Raw genomic sequence first — 15,760 nt, 5'->3', positions numbered from 1 at the left:
AAAACATGGATGACACAGAGGGATGCAAATAGAGACAACTTAAGGACATAATGTGTTAAAGAATAAAAGCAATGTAACCTTTGTGTCAGGAGCACCTGGGAAATTAAAGTTGATTCTGTGGAAGATGGAAGTTACACAATGATCTAGCCTGGCTTAACACCTTCATTGTGAGGGAAAAAAATGCTATCTGTAGGAGCCTGCTACAGGCTATTGGGGTAAATACCGTTTTGACTCTGAAGAGATGAAAAGGATATGTCTAAACTGAGAAATATGAATAGAGGACTTCAACAACCCAAACTTAAGGTGGTGGGGGATGGGGGCAGGGGCAGAGAAAGAAAGATCCAAGTGATTCAGTCTTGTAAATGTTATGCATGACAACTTCGTGACCCAAGTCCTAGTATGACACTCAAATGTATAAACCTTGACTGAAGCAATCTCTGCTAGTGCCACTGCTATCTATTGCGATTTAAAATTTACCTATTTTAATTACAATCTTCCGAGGGACTGAGATACAGCAGGTGCATGTGAATATGGATAACCATAGGGTGATGGCATGCAGGAACAGGTAACAGAAATCACGTGTTGAAATGGGAGCCTCCAATACCTTAGTATAAGGGGAGGCGATGGCAAAGCAGTATTGTAGCTGGACTAGTAATCCAGAGACCTAGGGCAATGCTCTGGGGACCCAGGTTTGAATCAATAAAAAAAAAAGCCTGGAATTAAAAGTCTAATGATGAAAAACCCATCTGTTTCACCAATGTCCTTTAGGGAAGGAAATCTGCCACCCTTATCCGGTCTGGCCTATTTATGACTCCAGACCCACAGCAATGTGGTTGACTCTTAGATGCCCTCTGGACAAGGGCAATTAGGGGTGGGAAATAAATCCTGGCCTAGCGAGCGATGCCCGCATCCGTGAGTGAATAAAAAAGTAAGCTGGAGGAATCAGACAAAGCCCAAATTCACTGGGTAAATCAGGTACTTCCACTTAGACAGTCAACATTATTAAAACAAGTAGAGAGGGGGGGTAGGGAGGTTGTTCATCCAAACTCCTCTCTTCAGAAAGAAATACAGAAGACAAAGAAACCCAAGTTAAAATAGTACGGTCCAGAAATTGATGCTCAGCAATCAATGAGCTTGTAGATGCCGCATGTTGATTTAAGGACCAACTGGACACAAACCGATGCTCAAAGCACAAGCAACCAGTCAATATGATCCCATCAATCTTACAAACCTGCGGACAACAGACTTGTCAGAGCAAACATCTTCCAGAAACAGCTCATCCAACACACTAGGCCGATCCAACTGGGTATTACAATTGTGAAAATATTTAAGATGATTCAATGATTGAAGAACGAGCCTCTCATCCTTGTCCACTCCCTTCTGATTCATGCTGGGGTGGGATCAACTCAAGTTTTCATGGGCAATTAGGAATGGGCAATAAATGCTGGCCATGCCAGCAACGTTCACATTCCATGAACTAAAGTGAGTTACTAATGAATCCAATGAGTTCAGGAGAAAACGCATTTGCTCAATGTGATTAGAATGTGGAAGTCCCTATCACGAGGAATAGGTGATGAGAATAGCTGATGCATTTAAGGGGCAGCTATGTATGTACATGAAGGAGAAAGGAATTGAAGGATATGCTTCAAGAATTAAATGAAAATAGATGACAGGAGGTTCATGTGGAACATAAATATCAGCATACACTAGATGACCCTTTTCTGTACTGTACAGCCTATGAAATTCTATGGAAGCTATAATGAAAGCTAATATAAGCAATTAAACTTATTTCCAATGTTCAAAAGATAAAAGGAAAAGTAATACAAATCTTTAAAATAATGATAGGTGTAGAAGGAAATGAAATAGCACAGCATTTAACCTAGACAATGAGCATAGGACGATAGAGCACAAGTCTGTAAGTCAAGCAAGGTTAAAGATTACAAAAAACATTTGTGGAGTCAATTAACACCTTTAAAAAATGAGCTGGATCAATATTTGTTGATGATTGAGATTTACAGAAATATTAGTGTCAGTAATTTATTCCCCCTGGATAGGTAGTATTCTCAAGAGTCAGGGTCAACAGATATGTATGAGTGAATGGCTGGGGTGGGGTGGGGTGGAGAAAATAATCCTCATCAAGAATAAATTTTGAATTTGGTGGCCTTGATGGGATGGGTGAACAAGCTTGCATTCAAATAGAGCTTTTAACATAGTAAAATACTCAAGAGGCTCTTTTCTTCCCAATTTGGATGTTATACTCTTAAATATGCACTTTTTAAAATAAAAACCCTTTTACCTCCTCCATTTATTTGCATATCTTATGGTGTGCAGGCACTGTATTAAAATTCTTGAAATCATTTCCGTTAGAATTGACCCATGTTGCATGCCTTGCCCACTATTTGGCAAAAAGAAACAATCTGAACTCTGGGACTTTACAAGGCAGAAGTTTTAGATTCCTGAGGATCTTTAGTCCAGGACTGTTACTGACCTTACCTCCTCTGGAGATCTTCCTTCCACAGCTTCCAACCTGATAGTCTCTCAACCGCAGAGGGCCCACTTCTATCTCCTACCCAAAATCCACAAACAGGACTGTCCTGGCAGACCGATCATGTCAGCCTGTTCCTGCCCCATGGAACTCATTTCCTGCTATCTTGACTCCATTCTCTCTCCCCTTGTCCAGTCCCTTCCCACCTACATCCACGATTCCTCTGACACCCTACATCATATCAACAATTTCCAGTTCCCTGGCCCCAACCGCCTCCTCTTCACCATGGACTTCCAATCCCTCTACATCTCCACCCACCACTGGGATGGTCTGATGGCTCTCCGCTTCTTCCTCAAACAGAGGCCTGAACAATCCCCATCCACCACTACTCTCCTCCGTCTGGCTGAACTTGTTCTCACACTGAACAAGTTCTCCTTAAACTCCTCTCACTTCGTCCAAGTAAAAGGTGTGGCTATGAGTACCCGCATGGGCCCCAGTTATGCCTGCCTCTTTATGGGGTATGTGGAACATTCCTTGTTCCAATCCTACTTTGGCCCCCTCCCACAACTCTTTCTCCAGTACACCGATGATTACTTCGATGCTGCTTCATGCTCTCGTTTGGACATGGAAAAATGTATTAACTTTGCTTCCAATTTCCACCCCTCCATCATTTTCACATGGTCCATCTCTGACACTTCCCTTCCTTGACCTCTCTGTCTCAATTTCTGGTGGTAGACTGTCCACCAATATCTATTACAAGCCTACCGACTCCCACAGCTACCTCGACTACAGCTCCTCATACTCTGCTTCCTGTAAGGACTCCATCCCATTCTCTCAATTCCTTCGCATCTGTTCTGATGATGCCACTTTTAAAAACAATTCCTCTGACATGTCCTCCTTCTTCCTTAACCGAGGTTTTCCACCCACGGTGGTTGACAGGGCCCTCAACCGTGTCTGGCCCATCTCCCGCACATCTGCCCTCACACCTTCTCCATCCTCCCAGAAACATGATAGGTTCCCCCTTGTCCTCACTTATCACCCCACTAGTCTCCGCATTCAAAGGATCATCCTCCGGCATTTCTGCCAACTCCAGCATGATGCCACCACCAAACACATCTTCCCTTCACCCCCCTGGTGGCATTCTGCAGGGATCATTCCCTCCGGGACACCCTGGTCTACTCCTCCATCAACCCCTACACCTCAACCCCCTCCCACGGCACCTTCCGACCTTCCGATACAACCGCAGAAGATGCAACACCTGCCCCTTTACTTCCCCTCTCCTCCCGTCCAAGGGCCCAAACACTCCTTTCAAGTGAAGCAGCATTTCACTTGCACTTCCCTCAACTTAGTCTACTGCATTTGTTGCTCCAAATGCGGTTTCCTCTACATTGCAGAGACCAAACGCAGACCAAGTGACCGCTTTGCAGAACACCTACGGTCTGTCCGCAAGCATTACCCAGATCTCCCTGTCACTTGCCATTTCAACACTCCACCCTGCTCTCATGCCCACATGTCCGTCCGTGGCTTGTTGCATTGTTCCAGTGAAGCTCAATGCAAACTGGAGGAACAGCACCGCATCTTCCGACTAGGCACTTTACAGCCTTCCGGACTGAATATTGAGTTCAACAATTTTAGATCATGAACTCTCTCCTCCATCCCCACCCCCTTTCCGATTTTCCCCCTCCTTTTTGTTTTTTTCCAATAATTTATATAGATTTTTTCTTTTCCCACCTACTTCCATTATTTTTAAGTGTATTCCCATCCATTATTTTATTTCTACCTTTTAGCCTATTTCGATCCCTTCCCCCCATCCCATCCCCACTAAGGCTATCTCTACCTTGCTCGTCCTGCTTTCTACCCTTAATTAGAACATTCCTTTACATATCACCACCTTCAACACCGCTTTGTCCTTTTGTCTGTGATATCTTTTGGTTATCTCCACCTATCACTGGCCCTCTATCCAGCTCTTCTTGTCCCACTCCCCCTCCCCCTTAAAACAGCTTATATTTCACCTCTCTTCTATTTTTACTTAGTTCTGTTGAAGGGTCATTCGGACTCGAAACGTTAACTGTGCTCCTCCCCGTAGATGCTGCCAGACCTGCTGAGTTTTTCAGGTATTTTTGTTTTTGTTTTAGATTTCCAATATCCGCAGTTTTTTTTTGCTTTTATAAAAAACAATCTTTCTCATTTACAACATTTGAATGCGACAGTGGGAATCCTGAAACTATTCCACAAATTCCCGGAGGACCAGATGAGTGAGAAAAAAATCAGAAAAAATTGCTGTACAGCAGAGAACCAAGGACAACCCTTTCCAACACGTTTGAACCAATAACTAGGGAGCTCTGGAAGCCGCCCACTAAATCTGACCTAGAAGCTTGTACAGGCGGTGTAAAGACAGCAGCAATTTTCTGTTTCCCTTTCAGACAATCCTTGCATAAACTCGAGGAGGAACAAAAAAAAGGCATTAAACAGTACTGTTAGTACCGTCATTAAAATTAGGAAGCTTGGAGTTAAGAGAATTAGCTTTGGCATTTTACAATTTCAAGTTTTGAGGTACACAGGGTAAATCTCAACCCTCAGCAAGCAACATGTTACCCTCACAATACTGTGCAGCCAGAACACAGATCACTGAAGCTTTATTTCAGCAAAGCAACAAACGACTGCAATTGATATTCTGATCATTAATGAGACGAGCATAAAAAAAAGTCAGCCCTGGAAACCGAGACCTGTACGGTTTCCAAATATCTGTTTGACACGTTAAAAACTCTGCCCACATAAATGGCGACTTCATTCCTTGCAGAGGACAAAGGGAGGAATAAAAGGGAACATCAAACAAACTGATGCAAAACTGCAGAAGACGACAGTGCAGTGAAATAAAACGACAACCGCTATAAATAGAAACAAGTTTGGTTTTCAGCATTTGAAGGGGGGAAGGGGGGAGGGGGAAGTGAAAAGTGACTGAAAAAATATCTGGTCAATAACGTTGATCCATTACCAAAATGAAAATCCTGCAAACGATTTAACAAGGAGCGCAGCGGATTTAAGAAAGAAACACACGGAGAACTTGATTTGTATGTTCAAAAAAAAAACATGTTTTGCGAACTAACTGCAGAAGGTCAGCCCCACGAGTGTGGAGGCACCAGAACATTCAGCACGCTGAGGAGGGAAGAGCTTTAAAAAAAACCCACACATAACCTTTATTTTATTCTTCCTCCCTCCTAACTCACCGCTCCTACCGGTTTACCTTGTGCCTGAAAGCTGTCCTAAGGATTGCTGCCATCATGAAGCTGACAACCGCCCGCAAACAAACCACCCAATGCACCAAACAACCGCCAGCTCCAGCGGACGACGACTCCCGCGCACCCCCCACCCCGCGCGCCCGGAGAGGGCGGTGCTGTCTCCATCTCAAAGCCGATTGGTGATCTTCTACATCACGTGCGAACCACTCCGCAGTTATAATTGGCCAATTCCAACGTTCATCAAATCCCTCTCATCCCTCCCTCCCCCCAAGTCGCGGCAGATCTCGCGAGATCTAGACGGATAGCGGTTTATCGGCATTATAAAACGCGACCTTGATATGTATATATTTTTTATTTCAAAAAACTGCATTCCCGTAAATATCGTATTTAAAATCGGAAACGCTCGTTTCGTTCGAAAAATATTAATAACGTCGTTGGCGTTTGGTTCCCTCGGGTGACGGCTGGGTCATGTGACGGTGCTGGGAAGATGGCGTCGCCGAGTGCGGGTAAATTCTAATTTGTTTCTGAGAGTAAGTGAGAGAGAGAGAGAGACAGAGAGCCTCTGCCCAGCGGACATCCCTCCCTGGTATCCGGCTACTCCATCCTCTCAGAACCCAGACAATAGGAAAAAGAAAAAACTGTGCTTTGTCTTTTTTTGCTAAAAAAAATCGTGTTATGATTATTTTTTTTCTCTCTTGTAAGGTGTTGGCGGGTAACCACAGCAACCCCCATCTAGTCAGAACTGTCAGTCTGGGAAGATGCTCAGGAGTGAAGCTGACTGGAAAAGGCGGGAGGGTTTTTTTAAAAAAAAAACTTACCTAAATAAACGTGGGCATTGTTTTTCTCCACCCCCGAGCTACTTATTTCGAAGTAGGTAGAAAATATTTTGAAACTGAAGTTACATTGTTGTTGGGATTTGACAGGTCTTTTTTTTTTGCCTACGCCTTACAATATTACCATTAATATTGCCATAATAATAAAAGCAAAGTAATACAGATGCTGGAGATCTGAAATAAAAACAGAAAGTGTTGGAAAAAAACTTAGCCGCTCTGGCAGCATCTGTGGAGAGAGGAGTAGAGTTAACGTTTGGAGTCCATTGTTACTTATTTGGAACCCTTTCAAGTTGAGTATGACTCTTCTTCCAAAGAAGTCGTCTTGGACTTGAAATGTTAGTCATCAATTTCATGTTTGGCTCATCTTAATTAATTCACCCAGAGGGACCCCAATATCACTCTCTGCATTGTAGCATCTAATTATTATTATTGCATTTTAAATCATTCCAGGCTTTTTTTTGCACGCACTGACTCATTCCACTCAACAGCTCTTTGCTCAAAGAGGAATTTCTTGATCGTCTTGAAATCATAGAATCATACTGCACACTTAGTCTGTCCTGCATGTGTTGGCTCTTTGAAAGAGCTATCCAATTAGTCCCGCTCTTTCCCCATCGTTTGCAGGTGGTTTTTTTTGCCTTTTTAAGTATACGTTCAATTCTGTTTTATAAATTATAATTAAGTCTGCTTCCACCACCTTTATACAAAGTGCATTTCATTTAATAACAAGTTGCTGTGTTTTAAAAAAAAAAAGTTTTCCTCATTAACTGCCCCACCATCCCCGCCAGGCCCATTTTTGCCGATTAGCTTAAGTCTGTTTCCTGCCAGTGGAAACAATTTCCCTCTATCTATCAAAACCTCGCATGATTTGAACACCAATATTAACATTATCCATTCTAAAGAACAGTTCCTGGTCTCTCCACAGAGATGGGGGAGATTTGATTGAGGTGTGCAAGGTTGTGAGGGGCCTGGATAGAGTGGACGGGAAGGACTTAGTTCCCATAGCAGAGAAGTTGGTAACTAGGGGGTATAGATTTAAAGTGATGGGTAGAAAGATTAGAGGGGGGGGATGAGGAAAAATGTTTTTGCCCAGAGGGAGACAGGGGCCTGGTACGCACTGCCTGAAAGAGGTGTCTGTATATGCACCAGAAGTCCCGTAACCTCCAGGGCTATGGACCAAGTGATGGAAAATGGGATCAGGCTGTGTGGCTCGTTTTCGGTCCAGTGCAGACACGCTGAGCAGAGTGGCCTCCTTCTGTGCTGTAAATTTTTCTACATTTTCTAAATTTTCCAAATATTTGAAAGGGAGGAATGTGGGGAGAGGGCTGGGCAGTGACAGTACGTGAATTTCTTCTTAGGAGAACCAGTATGGACTCATAGGGTTGAATGGCTGCCTTCTTTGCTGTAACGATTCTGTGATGCTAGCTGGAGTCCCTCGTCTCTGGTACCATTCTGGTACATCTGTTACTTGCTGTATAGCAAGCTTCTCCACTTTAATCCTGCTTCATTTCAAGATTATGTTTGGTCTTGGCTACCCAAGTGCAATGCCATGAGCGATTGATTAATTTATTAATATTAAAAATATGCAGTATGCTCACATGTATAATGGAAACTCTCTATGCAAATTTGTCATACTCTAATGGGGATGCTAAATGTGGGTTTTGAACATTAATAATAGGACAGAAATAAGGACAGAATGTGAGACCTTTTAAATGCTAAATCATATCTGCGTATCCTGGGCCATTTAAAAGCTGCCATGTAACCAATTTCACCTTTGAAGACAAGTCCAGAATTATTTCTTTACACAAAGGATAGTGGAAATCTTTTCCCAAAAAGGCTGTTGAGGTTGTGCGGTGTCAATTGAAAATTTGAAAACTGAGATGAGTAGATTTTTGGTAGGAATGGGTGGTTATTAAGGGATATGGAACCAAAGCAGCTAAACAGAGTTGAGATACACAAAAGCCATGATCTAACTGAATGGTGGAAGAGGCTCGAGGGGCTGAATAACCTTCTGTTTCTATGAGCTTTGACTTCCTTTCTAGTCAATTGGCTAGTACATTATTTAGAAAAAAACTGGTGTATGTGCATATAGTTGTCCATCTTTCTGCATTGTTAATCATTTTAAGTCATTATTTAACATTGAAACTGCCCATCTAAATATATAAAAAGCCTTTCAGCCAGTAGTTTGTGGCGAGCGGACCAAGTTTCTGAAGTCTGTCCATCGCCATCTTGTGTATAAAAAAGCTTGCCTACTGTGAACATCACCACAGACAATTTATTAGCTCTCTATTAAAAGCCTTGAGTTGGTAACACTCGTTTTATTCGCATATTGGAATTCAAGGGTAACGCTGTAGTGGTAATTTCTGTTCTTCTATCTTGTTCCAGAGGTGGCGCTGTATCCCCTCACTGTTACAACAAACAACCATAAGATGGCGAGGTTGAGAGATACACTAGTTTGCTGTAGACCTCAAGGGCTAAAGTATGATTACAACACTCGTATGTTTTCTCTACTTAACTCCAGTATTGGTGCTTTGAAAAATGGGAATGGGATTCTGAAAGGACTCTACAGATTCAAATGCTGGATGTAACAATTTGAATAACTCCTTGTCTATTTTTTTCTCTCCTCTGAGGCCAAAATAATGGTGGAGAATACATGATTCCACTACAGCCTTACTGTCAGTATATTAAAGTCACTGGGCCACCGATGTGTGTCTTGTAAAATATATGACCTGAATCCTTCTGACTTTATTTATATTTTGGTTCTATGCCATCAGGTGCAGATTTGGAGCAGTCTTTGTTGAGCTTCGAGAAACTAGATCGAGCTTCACCAGATTTATGGCCAGAACAAAGTAAGATATTTCTGTAGTGATTTGAAAACCTGTAGAATACTGCCAATGCTTATAGATATCAAATGGTGAGCTCAAACTGAGCTATCGGTGTAGAAGGGAATGGACCCTACAATGCACCACACAGGAACCCAGTGTGGATTAAGTATGGGATCTCACAAGACCGCTGTATGATGTAAACGGTGTATCATCTATGGAGTGAGCCGAACTTTTCACTGAGGGAACAGTGCATGCCATGGGAGAGCCCACAGTGGGTAAATTGCATCCCACAGGACAACACATGGAGTAGATTGGATGGCATAGGGCGGTCACATTCCACAGCAGTACTCTTGAGCTGAAAAGTCACAGGCAGCTGCATGGGCTGAACAGTGTACTCGGTAGTAAAAGATGTTTCTTAACTTGCTACAAATTACGATACAGCCCTATAAAAAGTGATAGAAACATAAGAAAAAATGGAAGGTTAGTATGAACAGAAATATTTGCTATATCACCAATATAGACTCATTGACGTCTACAGCACAGAAAGAGGCTATTCGGCCCATCGTGTCCGCGCCGGTCAACAAAAATCTGACTACACTAACCCCATTTTCCAGTGCTTGGCCCATATCCCTGGAGGCTATGGCAATGCAAGTGAATATCTAAATATTTCTTAAACGTTATGAGAGTTTCTGACTCAACTACACTTTTAGGCAGTGAATTCCAGACTCCTACCACCCTCTGGGTGAAAAAATTTCTCTTCAACTCTCCTCTTAGCCTTCTACCTCTCATCTTAAATCTACGCCCCCTGGTTATTGACCTCTCTGTTAATGGAAAAAGTGCCTTCCTGTCCACACTATCTATGCCCCTTATAATCTTATACACCTCTATCAGGTCCCTTCTTAACCTTCGTTGCTCCAAGGAAAACAACCCCAGCCTATCCAATCTTTCCTCATAGCTCAGACCCTCCAGCATCCTGGTAAATCTCCTCTATAAGATAAATTCAGCGTGTAAAATGTATTGTTGTCATGTTAAGTTCCATAAAGAGGAGGTGAAATAGGTTAATGTACTATTGTTGCACTGGGATTCGAGCCCAGACTGTTGATAGAAGCCTCCTGAACTAGAGCCCTATGTGAAATATATTTGTGAGGTCCAAACCAGATCCTTGTATGCGAAGCTGGACCAGATTTTGTATCTTCATTCCGAGGTGAGATAGTTGGTAAGAGACACTGGGAAAATTCACACCAGTGCTGAAGGGGTGTCCTAATACTGGGGCACAAAGTTAAGCCAGAACAAATAGAGATTTGCTGCTTTTCCCTGTGCTGTATCTGCATCAGGAGTCACTAGAGTGGAACAGTCTTCTGTTCTTTAATACTGATACTTCTCACATTGATATAAATTTTTAAAAAAACATTCAATCTCATCTCTTTCAGTGCCAGGGGTAGCAGAATTTGCAGCATCTTTCAAGAGTGTAAGTATCTTTGTGCAATTTGATGTCGTGATAAATTATTTGATATATTGTAGCCAGTATTGCTAGTCTCTGTTATTATAGTGTTCTACCATTTTAGTGCAGATCAAAAGCAATCTAAGAATTAGGAACATAGGAAATAGGAGCAGCCTGGACTATTCAGCCCCTTGAGCCTGTTCTGCCATTCAGTTAGATCATGGCTGATCTTCTACCTCAATGCCATTTCCCTGCACTATCCCCATATCCCTTGATGTTTTTACTCCAGTAAACAGTAAATAATTTTGTACAAAATTAGAACCCCTGTTAAGATAGGATATCTTGTTTGCTAAAGTTCTTGACAGGAGGAATTTCACCTCCATAATTGTCCACAGTTTGTACAATCCTTGGCTCCTATTCGAACAGTAAAGGCTCAGTGTTTTCAGATTCTATAGTTTCTCGTGAAAATATATGCATAGATGTCCATTTTTCTATTCAATTAAAATGAAACTTTGTCAAAAACATTTTCTTAATGAAACTTACTAGTGGAATAACATAGGATATATTTTCTTTTTTTATATCTATTTGAAACTCTCATAGATAATACCACAAGAACATAAAAAATAGGAGCAGGAGTAGGCCACTTGGCCCTTCAAACCTATTGCACTTTCAGTTGGATCATGGCTGATTTTCTACCTCGGCTACGCTTTCCTGCATTATCCCCATATCTCTTCGTTTCCTTAGTATCTAAAAATATTTTGATCTCTAACATGAATACACTAAATGAGTTCGTTTTCATCCAACTATCCCAGGTGGGTATGAGCATCAATCCCAAAGGTGAAAATGCAGTGTTAATTCACTGTGCCACCCATTCCCCTAAACTGTTTTGAAAAAAGCAAAATATAAAATTCAGTCAGTAAAGCACCAATTGTGAGGTACTTTTACAAATTCAGGCTAATTTCTATTTTTGTTCTGTAGCCTATTACCAGCTCTCCACCCAAGTGGATGGCAGAACTTGAGAAAGATGACATTGACATGCTTAAAGGTATTTACTATGTTTAATTTCTGCATAATTAGTTGCTGTATAACCTAGGGTGGCTTAGTGGACCAGAGCCTTGGAGTACTAATGCATGGTGCTATAAATGGGAACCAAGAAGAAGGAATGATTTCCATTTATGTACCACCTTTTAGAACCTTAGAACACCGTAGAACTCAAGGAAGGCGAATGGTAAAGTTAGGGCTAAGAACACTGAAGATAATTACAAAGAACATAGGAAGTGTAGGAGGCAGATGAAAAGGATTACAAGTGCTACCAAAAGGAAATTTAAAAAAACTAGCAGATACTGTAAAAGCAAATGTAAAGGAAAGGTTTAGTTTAAGTGCAAATTAGGCGACTCAGTTAATGAAGGGAATCAAAATTTGAAAGGGGATGAAATGATGGAGATATTCTGCATTTAGTATCAATTTTTAGACAGTTAGAACATAGAAATGCTTGAGAGGGATGGGTAACAACTGATGTATCTAACTATAAAGAAGAATTTTGTTCTCTTGCAAATTAGCATTAGTCAAGTTGATGAGATTTGAACCTGTGTCCTCAGAGCATTAGCTGGATTACTAGTTGGCTGACATTGCCACTATGTCACTGCCTCCCCCAATAAATTGCGCTTTAGGCCATTTGCTAATTTGTGTATTTGTGCTTTTACCCGCTTATCATTTCGAACATACCTGATGTAGGATTGATATCACTTCTATATGTTCCCTAATAAAGTATGTTTGTTCTCACAGAATTGGGAAGTCTTACTACTGCTAACTTAATGGAGAAGGTACGAGGACTACAGAATCTTGCTTACCAGTTAGGACTGGACGAATGTAAGTGTATGTTTTCAATTGGAAATCATTGTAAGTAATTATAATATTGCAAGCTTGGAATAATCTGAATTTAAATAATGACAGTTTTAAATGCAAATGATATATCACAGACTGTTTGAAGAACATTGCTGCTGTTGGTTATAGGCTGCTACTGGCCCGAGACTCTTGGATTGCTGCCTAGTAACAGCATTTTCTGCTATCAGCCCTCTTTTCTCCTTGCTTGCTATATTGTCACTGTCTGTTTGTGTTGAGGAATTGGGTAATGCAATTCCAAATTTCCTAATTCTAATTTGAAGTAAAGATGGCAGCAGGATTAAGGTCCAACCAAATGCTTCATTCAAACATTATCTAAAACAATGCAGTGAATAATACAGTTGTTGGTTTCCATAACAAACCACTCTATTTGCATTCATGGGCAATAGCACAACATGGTGTAAATCAAGAAAACAGGCACAACTGAGGCACGGCGCATCCAAATGGAATTGAGATCTTTGCTGCCTCGTGGTTTGAGGGGAATGTGAAGAGCAAGCATTAAGGCTGCTCTCTGAAGCTAAACTGGTTTAGTGGATGCAATATAATGTGGACTTTGATATAACTAAAGTATCAACACATAGAAAGATAACTAATGCATTCAAGGACAGATCTTATTAGCTGAGAATTACCTGACTTGTGCACTGGTTGATTTTATGAGGAAAGGAGCCAGTTCTCTCACATGTATATTGCAATATCTGTGGTGGGTCCAGGAAATTGTGGTACCACTAGGGTAATTTATAGCATGGTGCGAGTCACTGAGATGGAGTTGGGAGTGGGCAGGTGGAATGGTGAAAAGCTGTTGAAGCCATGCTTTTATGAGTGTTTGTGAATTTTTTTTTACATGTGTTACACAATTAGATTTTATTTTTGGGTGTATGGTGATAAACAGTCCTCACGGCCATGTCTCCTGGGAATTTTTTTTTGCTGGAATGTTATTGGGGTGGGTGGGAGAGGGGGGAAAATTTGTTGTATGATTGGTTAGAAAATAAATTATAAACCAGACAAACAAAGACTTAACAAGAAGGAAAAAGAAAAATGGCCTGTGATTAGGTCATGATGAAAATATTTTATTAAATAGATTTTGTAGTCTCAGTAAAATTAAATAGAGCTAATGATAGTTGAAGGTAATGCTGACATGATACTGATTGAAGATTGCATAAAGCTTTTGTATTGTTCCCATTGCAGAGTAATATGTAACATGATTCACATGAGGGTATAATAATATGAAGAATAATCGAACCTTGGGAATGATTACAAAGCAGTCATTTAATTGAGCAGTTCAGTTGATTTCCTAAGTTGTCAGAGCAGTGCTTGTAGAGTTTACACTGTTATAGGAACCCAAAATTAGATTACTCTGTTGACATTGTTCTGGGACAGCTTTAATAATGAGTACAGCGACTGAAGATGCATTCCACCTCAATCTGTAATGGTGTTCATAATTGAAGGAATCATGATCAGAACATAATTACTGCAAGTTTATTGAGAAATGATTAATAGTTGATTAAATTAACAGGAAATTCTATGGCTGCAAGCTTATATGAAGCTAAAAGTTAGATTGCGCCATTATTTGTGTGTGGAGGTCGCAATTCACAGGCTGCCTGCATCAATTCCAGTAGAGATAGGCAACACATAAATTTCATTCTGCCACCTCATCTACATAATTTAGTGTAGGGTTGAGCATGTGCTGCTGGCTGCCTCTGTGCTCAGCAGGGAGTCAGGCAGCATTATAGCGAGCACGTGGTTCTGTCAACCTTCTGTTCTTAAAGGCATCTGTCCCTTTAAAAAGGAAGCTACATTGAATTACAGAAATTTACTGCTGAATAATATTGCCACAATTTTAAACAAAGACATCACTACCTGGCAAATCCAGACTCCCGTAAAAGGATTAACTTCTTTTGTCGACATGGGTGGGGAGAAGGTTGACCGCTTTATGATGAGGTTCTTTCCTTGATCTTTTTAGTCAATGGCTCAGTGTATATTTATCCAAGATGAAGAGATGTCAAGTGCTTATAGCTTCTGTTATTGATACTTTAAAGGTCTGGTTGATTGACACTTTTATATGCTTGTAATAACAGCAACTTTTTAAAAAGAAAATTATGAATGAGTTGGCATTTAGGAGTATGGGAATGGGTGGGGAGCATGAGTTGACATGGAGGGTATGAGAGGCCATTGGGGCTAGGTGGGAGGCATGAGTTGGCATGGATGGGTCATGGAGAATGGGTGAGTGCTAGAGGGCCCAAAATTTAAGCAAACATCTGGGATGACGTCCCAGAGAGCTGAGGCAGGCCTTTTAAACAGCTGCATCTTCACTTGGCTGCCCCTGTTGCACCTCTGCTCTGTGTCCAGGGAGCGGCAGCCTGACTACATCCCGTACCCACCCCCACCACCCTAGGGTGAAGAATGCGCCATTCGGGGTAGTTCCTCCTGAGGCGGATACAGCGAGCAGAAAATTTCCTTACTTGTGCTATCTGCCTTGGGAGCAAAAATCCAGGCCTAGGTTTTCAAGTGTCTGGAGTGGGGCTTAAGTCCATGACCTTCTAACTCGCGGTGACAGTATTATTACTCAGCTACGGGTGACATTGGTGAAACCAAGGGATTACAGGAATATTGGATACGCTGGTTCTTTATTTAAACATTCAATATCCTACTTTCAGGGGAGGTAACTAGGATGTCATGTTGAGGCAGTTCTAAGGTGCCATACCTGATACTGGAAGTTTTGGAATCTGTGGTAGACTTGGTACTTGATAGCTCAACCAGGTAGATCCATAATACTCCAGGGAACTATTGATAACTGGCCTAGCTGACTACTTGAACCAGGACCTGTTAGTGGGATGGGGGGACTGCAATTCTTCTTACAGTGTTACAGGTAACCCTGAAGGACAATAGCCTAATGATTAGAGTGGTCTTAGTTGGACTTCGAAAAGTAAGCATAACAGTGATCTATTGATTTTAGTTGGTTGAGTTTCAACTATTCCCTATGCACACTACCCTAAGTTTTAGCTCTGTCAATCTGCACTGATGGTACCTGGACTTTGATA

The 15,760-nt window shown here is 41.4% G+C and overlaps 2 protein-coding genes across 6 annotated transcripts in view; one reads left to right on the top strand and one right to left on the bottom strand.

The window, feature by feature from the left end:
• aldh6a1 (aldehyde dehydrogenase 6 family, member A1) overlaps positions 1-5,846 on the bottom strand; it is a 29,398-nt gene extending 23,552 nt beyond the window's left edge. Inside the window, exon 1 of one of the 2 annotated variants that reach the window (XM_041214650.1) lies at positions 5,730-5,846. In XM_041214650.1, the coding sequence (XP_041070584.1) occupies positions 5,730-5,768 (39 nt within the window). In that variant the 5' untranslated portion in view covers positions 5,769-5,846. The remainder of the gene's footprint in view (positions 1-5,729) is intronic. The other variant, XM_041214649.1, reaches the window with a different exon arrangement.
• A 338-nt stretch (positions 5,847-6,184) lies between these two features.
• The window catches only part of lin52 (lin-52 DREAM MuvB core complex component), a 61,282-nt gene continuing 51,706 nt past the window's right edge, over positions 6,185-15,760 (top strand). For 3 of the 4 annotated variants that reach the window (XR_005946314.1, XR_005946315.1, XM_041214999.1), the window contains exons 1-5: positions 6,194-6,230; positions 9,329-9,403; positions 10,810-10,847; positions 11,799-11,865; positions 12,606-12,689. Coding sequence is in view for 2 of the 4 variants with exons in the window: in XM_041214999.1 (XP_041070933.1) it covers positions 6,212-6,230; positions 9,329-9,403; positions 10,810-10,847; positions 11,799-11,865; positions 12,606-12,689 (283 nt within the window). In the remaining 2 variants the exon portion in view is untranslated. Of the gene's footprint in view, positions 6,231-9,328; positions 9,404-10,809; positions 10,848-11,798; positions 11,866-12,605; positions 12,690-15,760 lie in introns of all 4 variants that reach the window. The other variant, XM_041214998.1, reaches the window with a different exon arrangement.

Source organism: Carcharodon carcharias, chromosome 20, assembly GCF_017639515.1.
Source record: "Carcharodon carcharias isolate sCarCar2 chromosome 20, sCarCar2.pri, whole genome shotgun sequence".
Taxonomy (NCBI): Eukaryota; Metazoa; Chordata; class Chondrichthyes; order Lamniformes; family Lamnidae; genus Carcharodon; species Carcharodon carcharias.
Note: the sequence above shows the minus strand (reverse complement) of the source record. Positions and strands in the feature narration are given on the sequence as shown.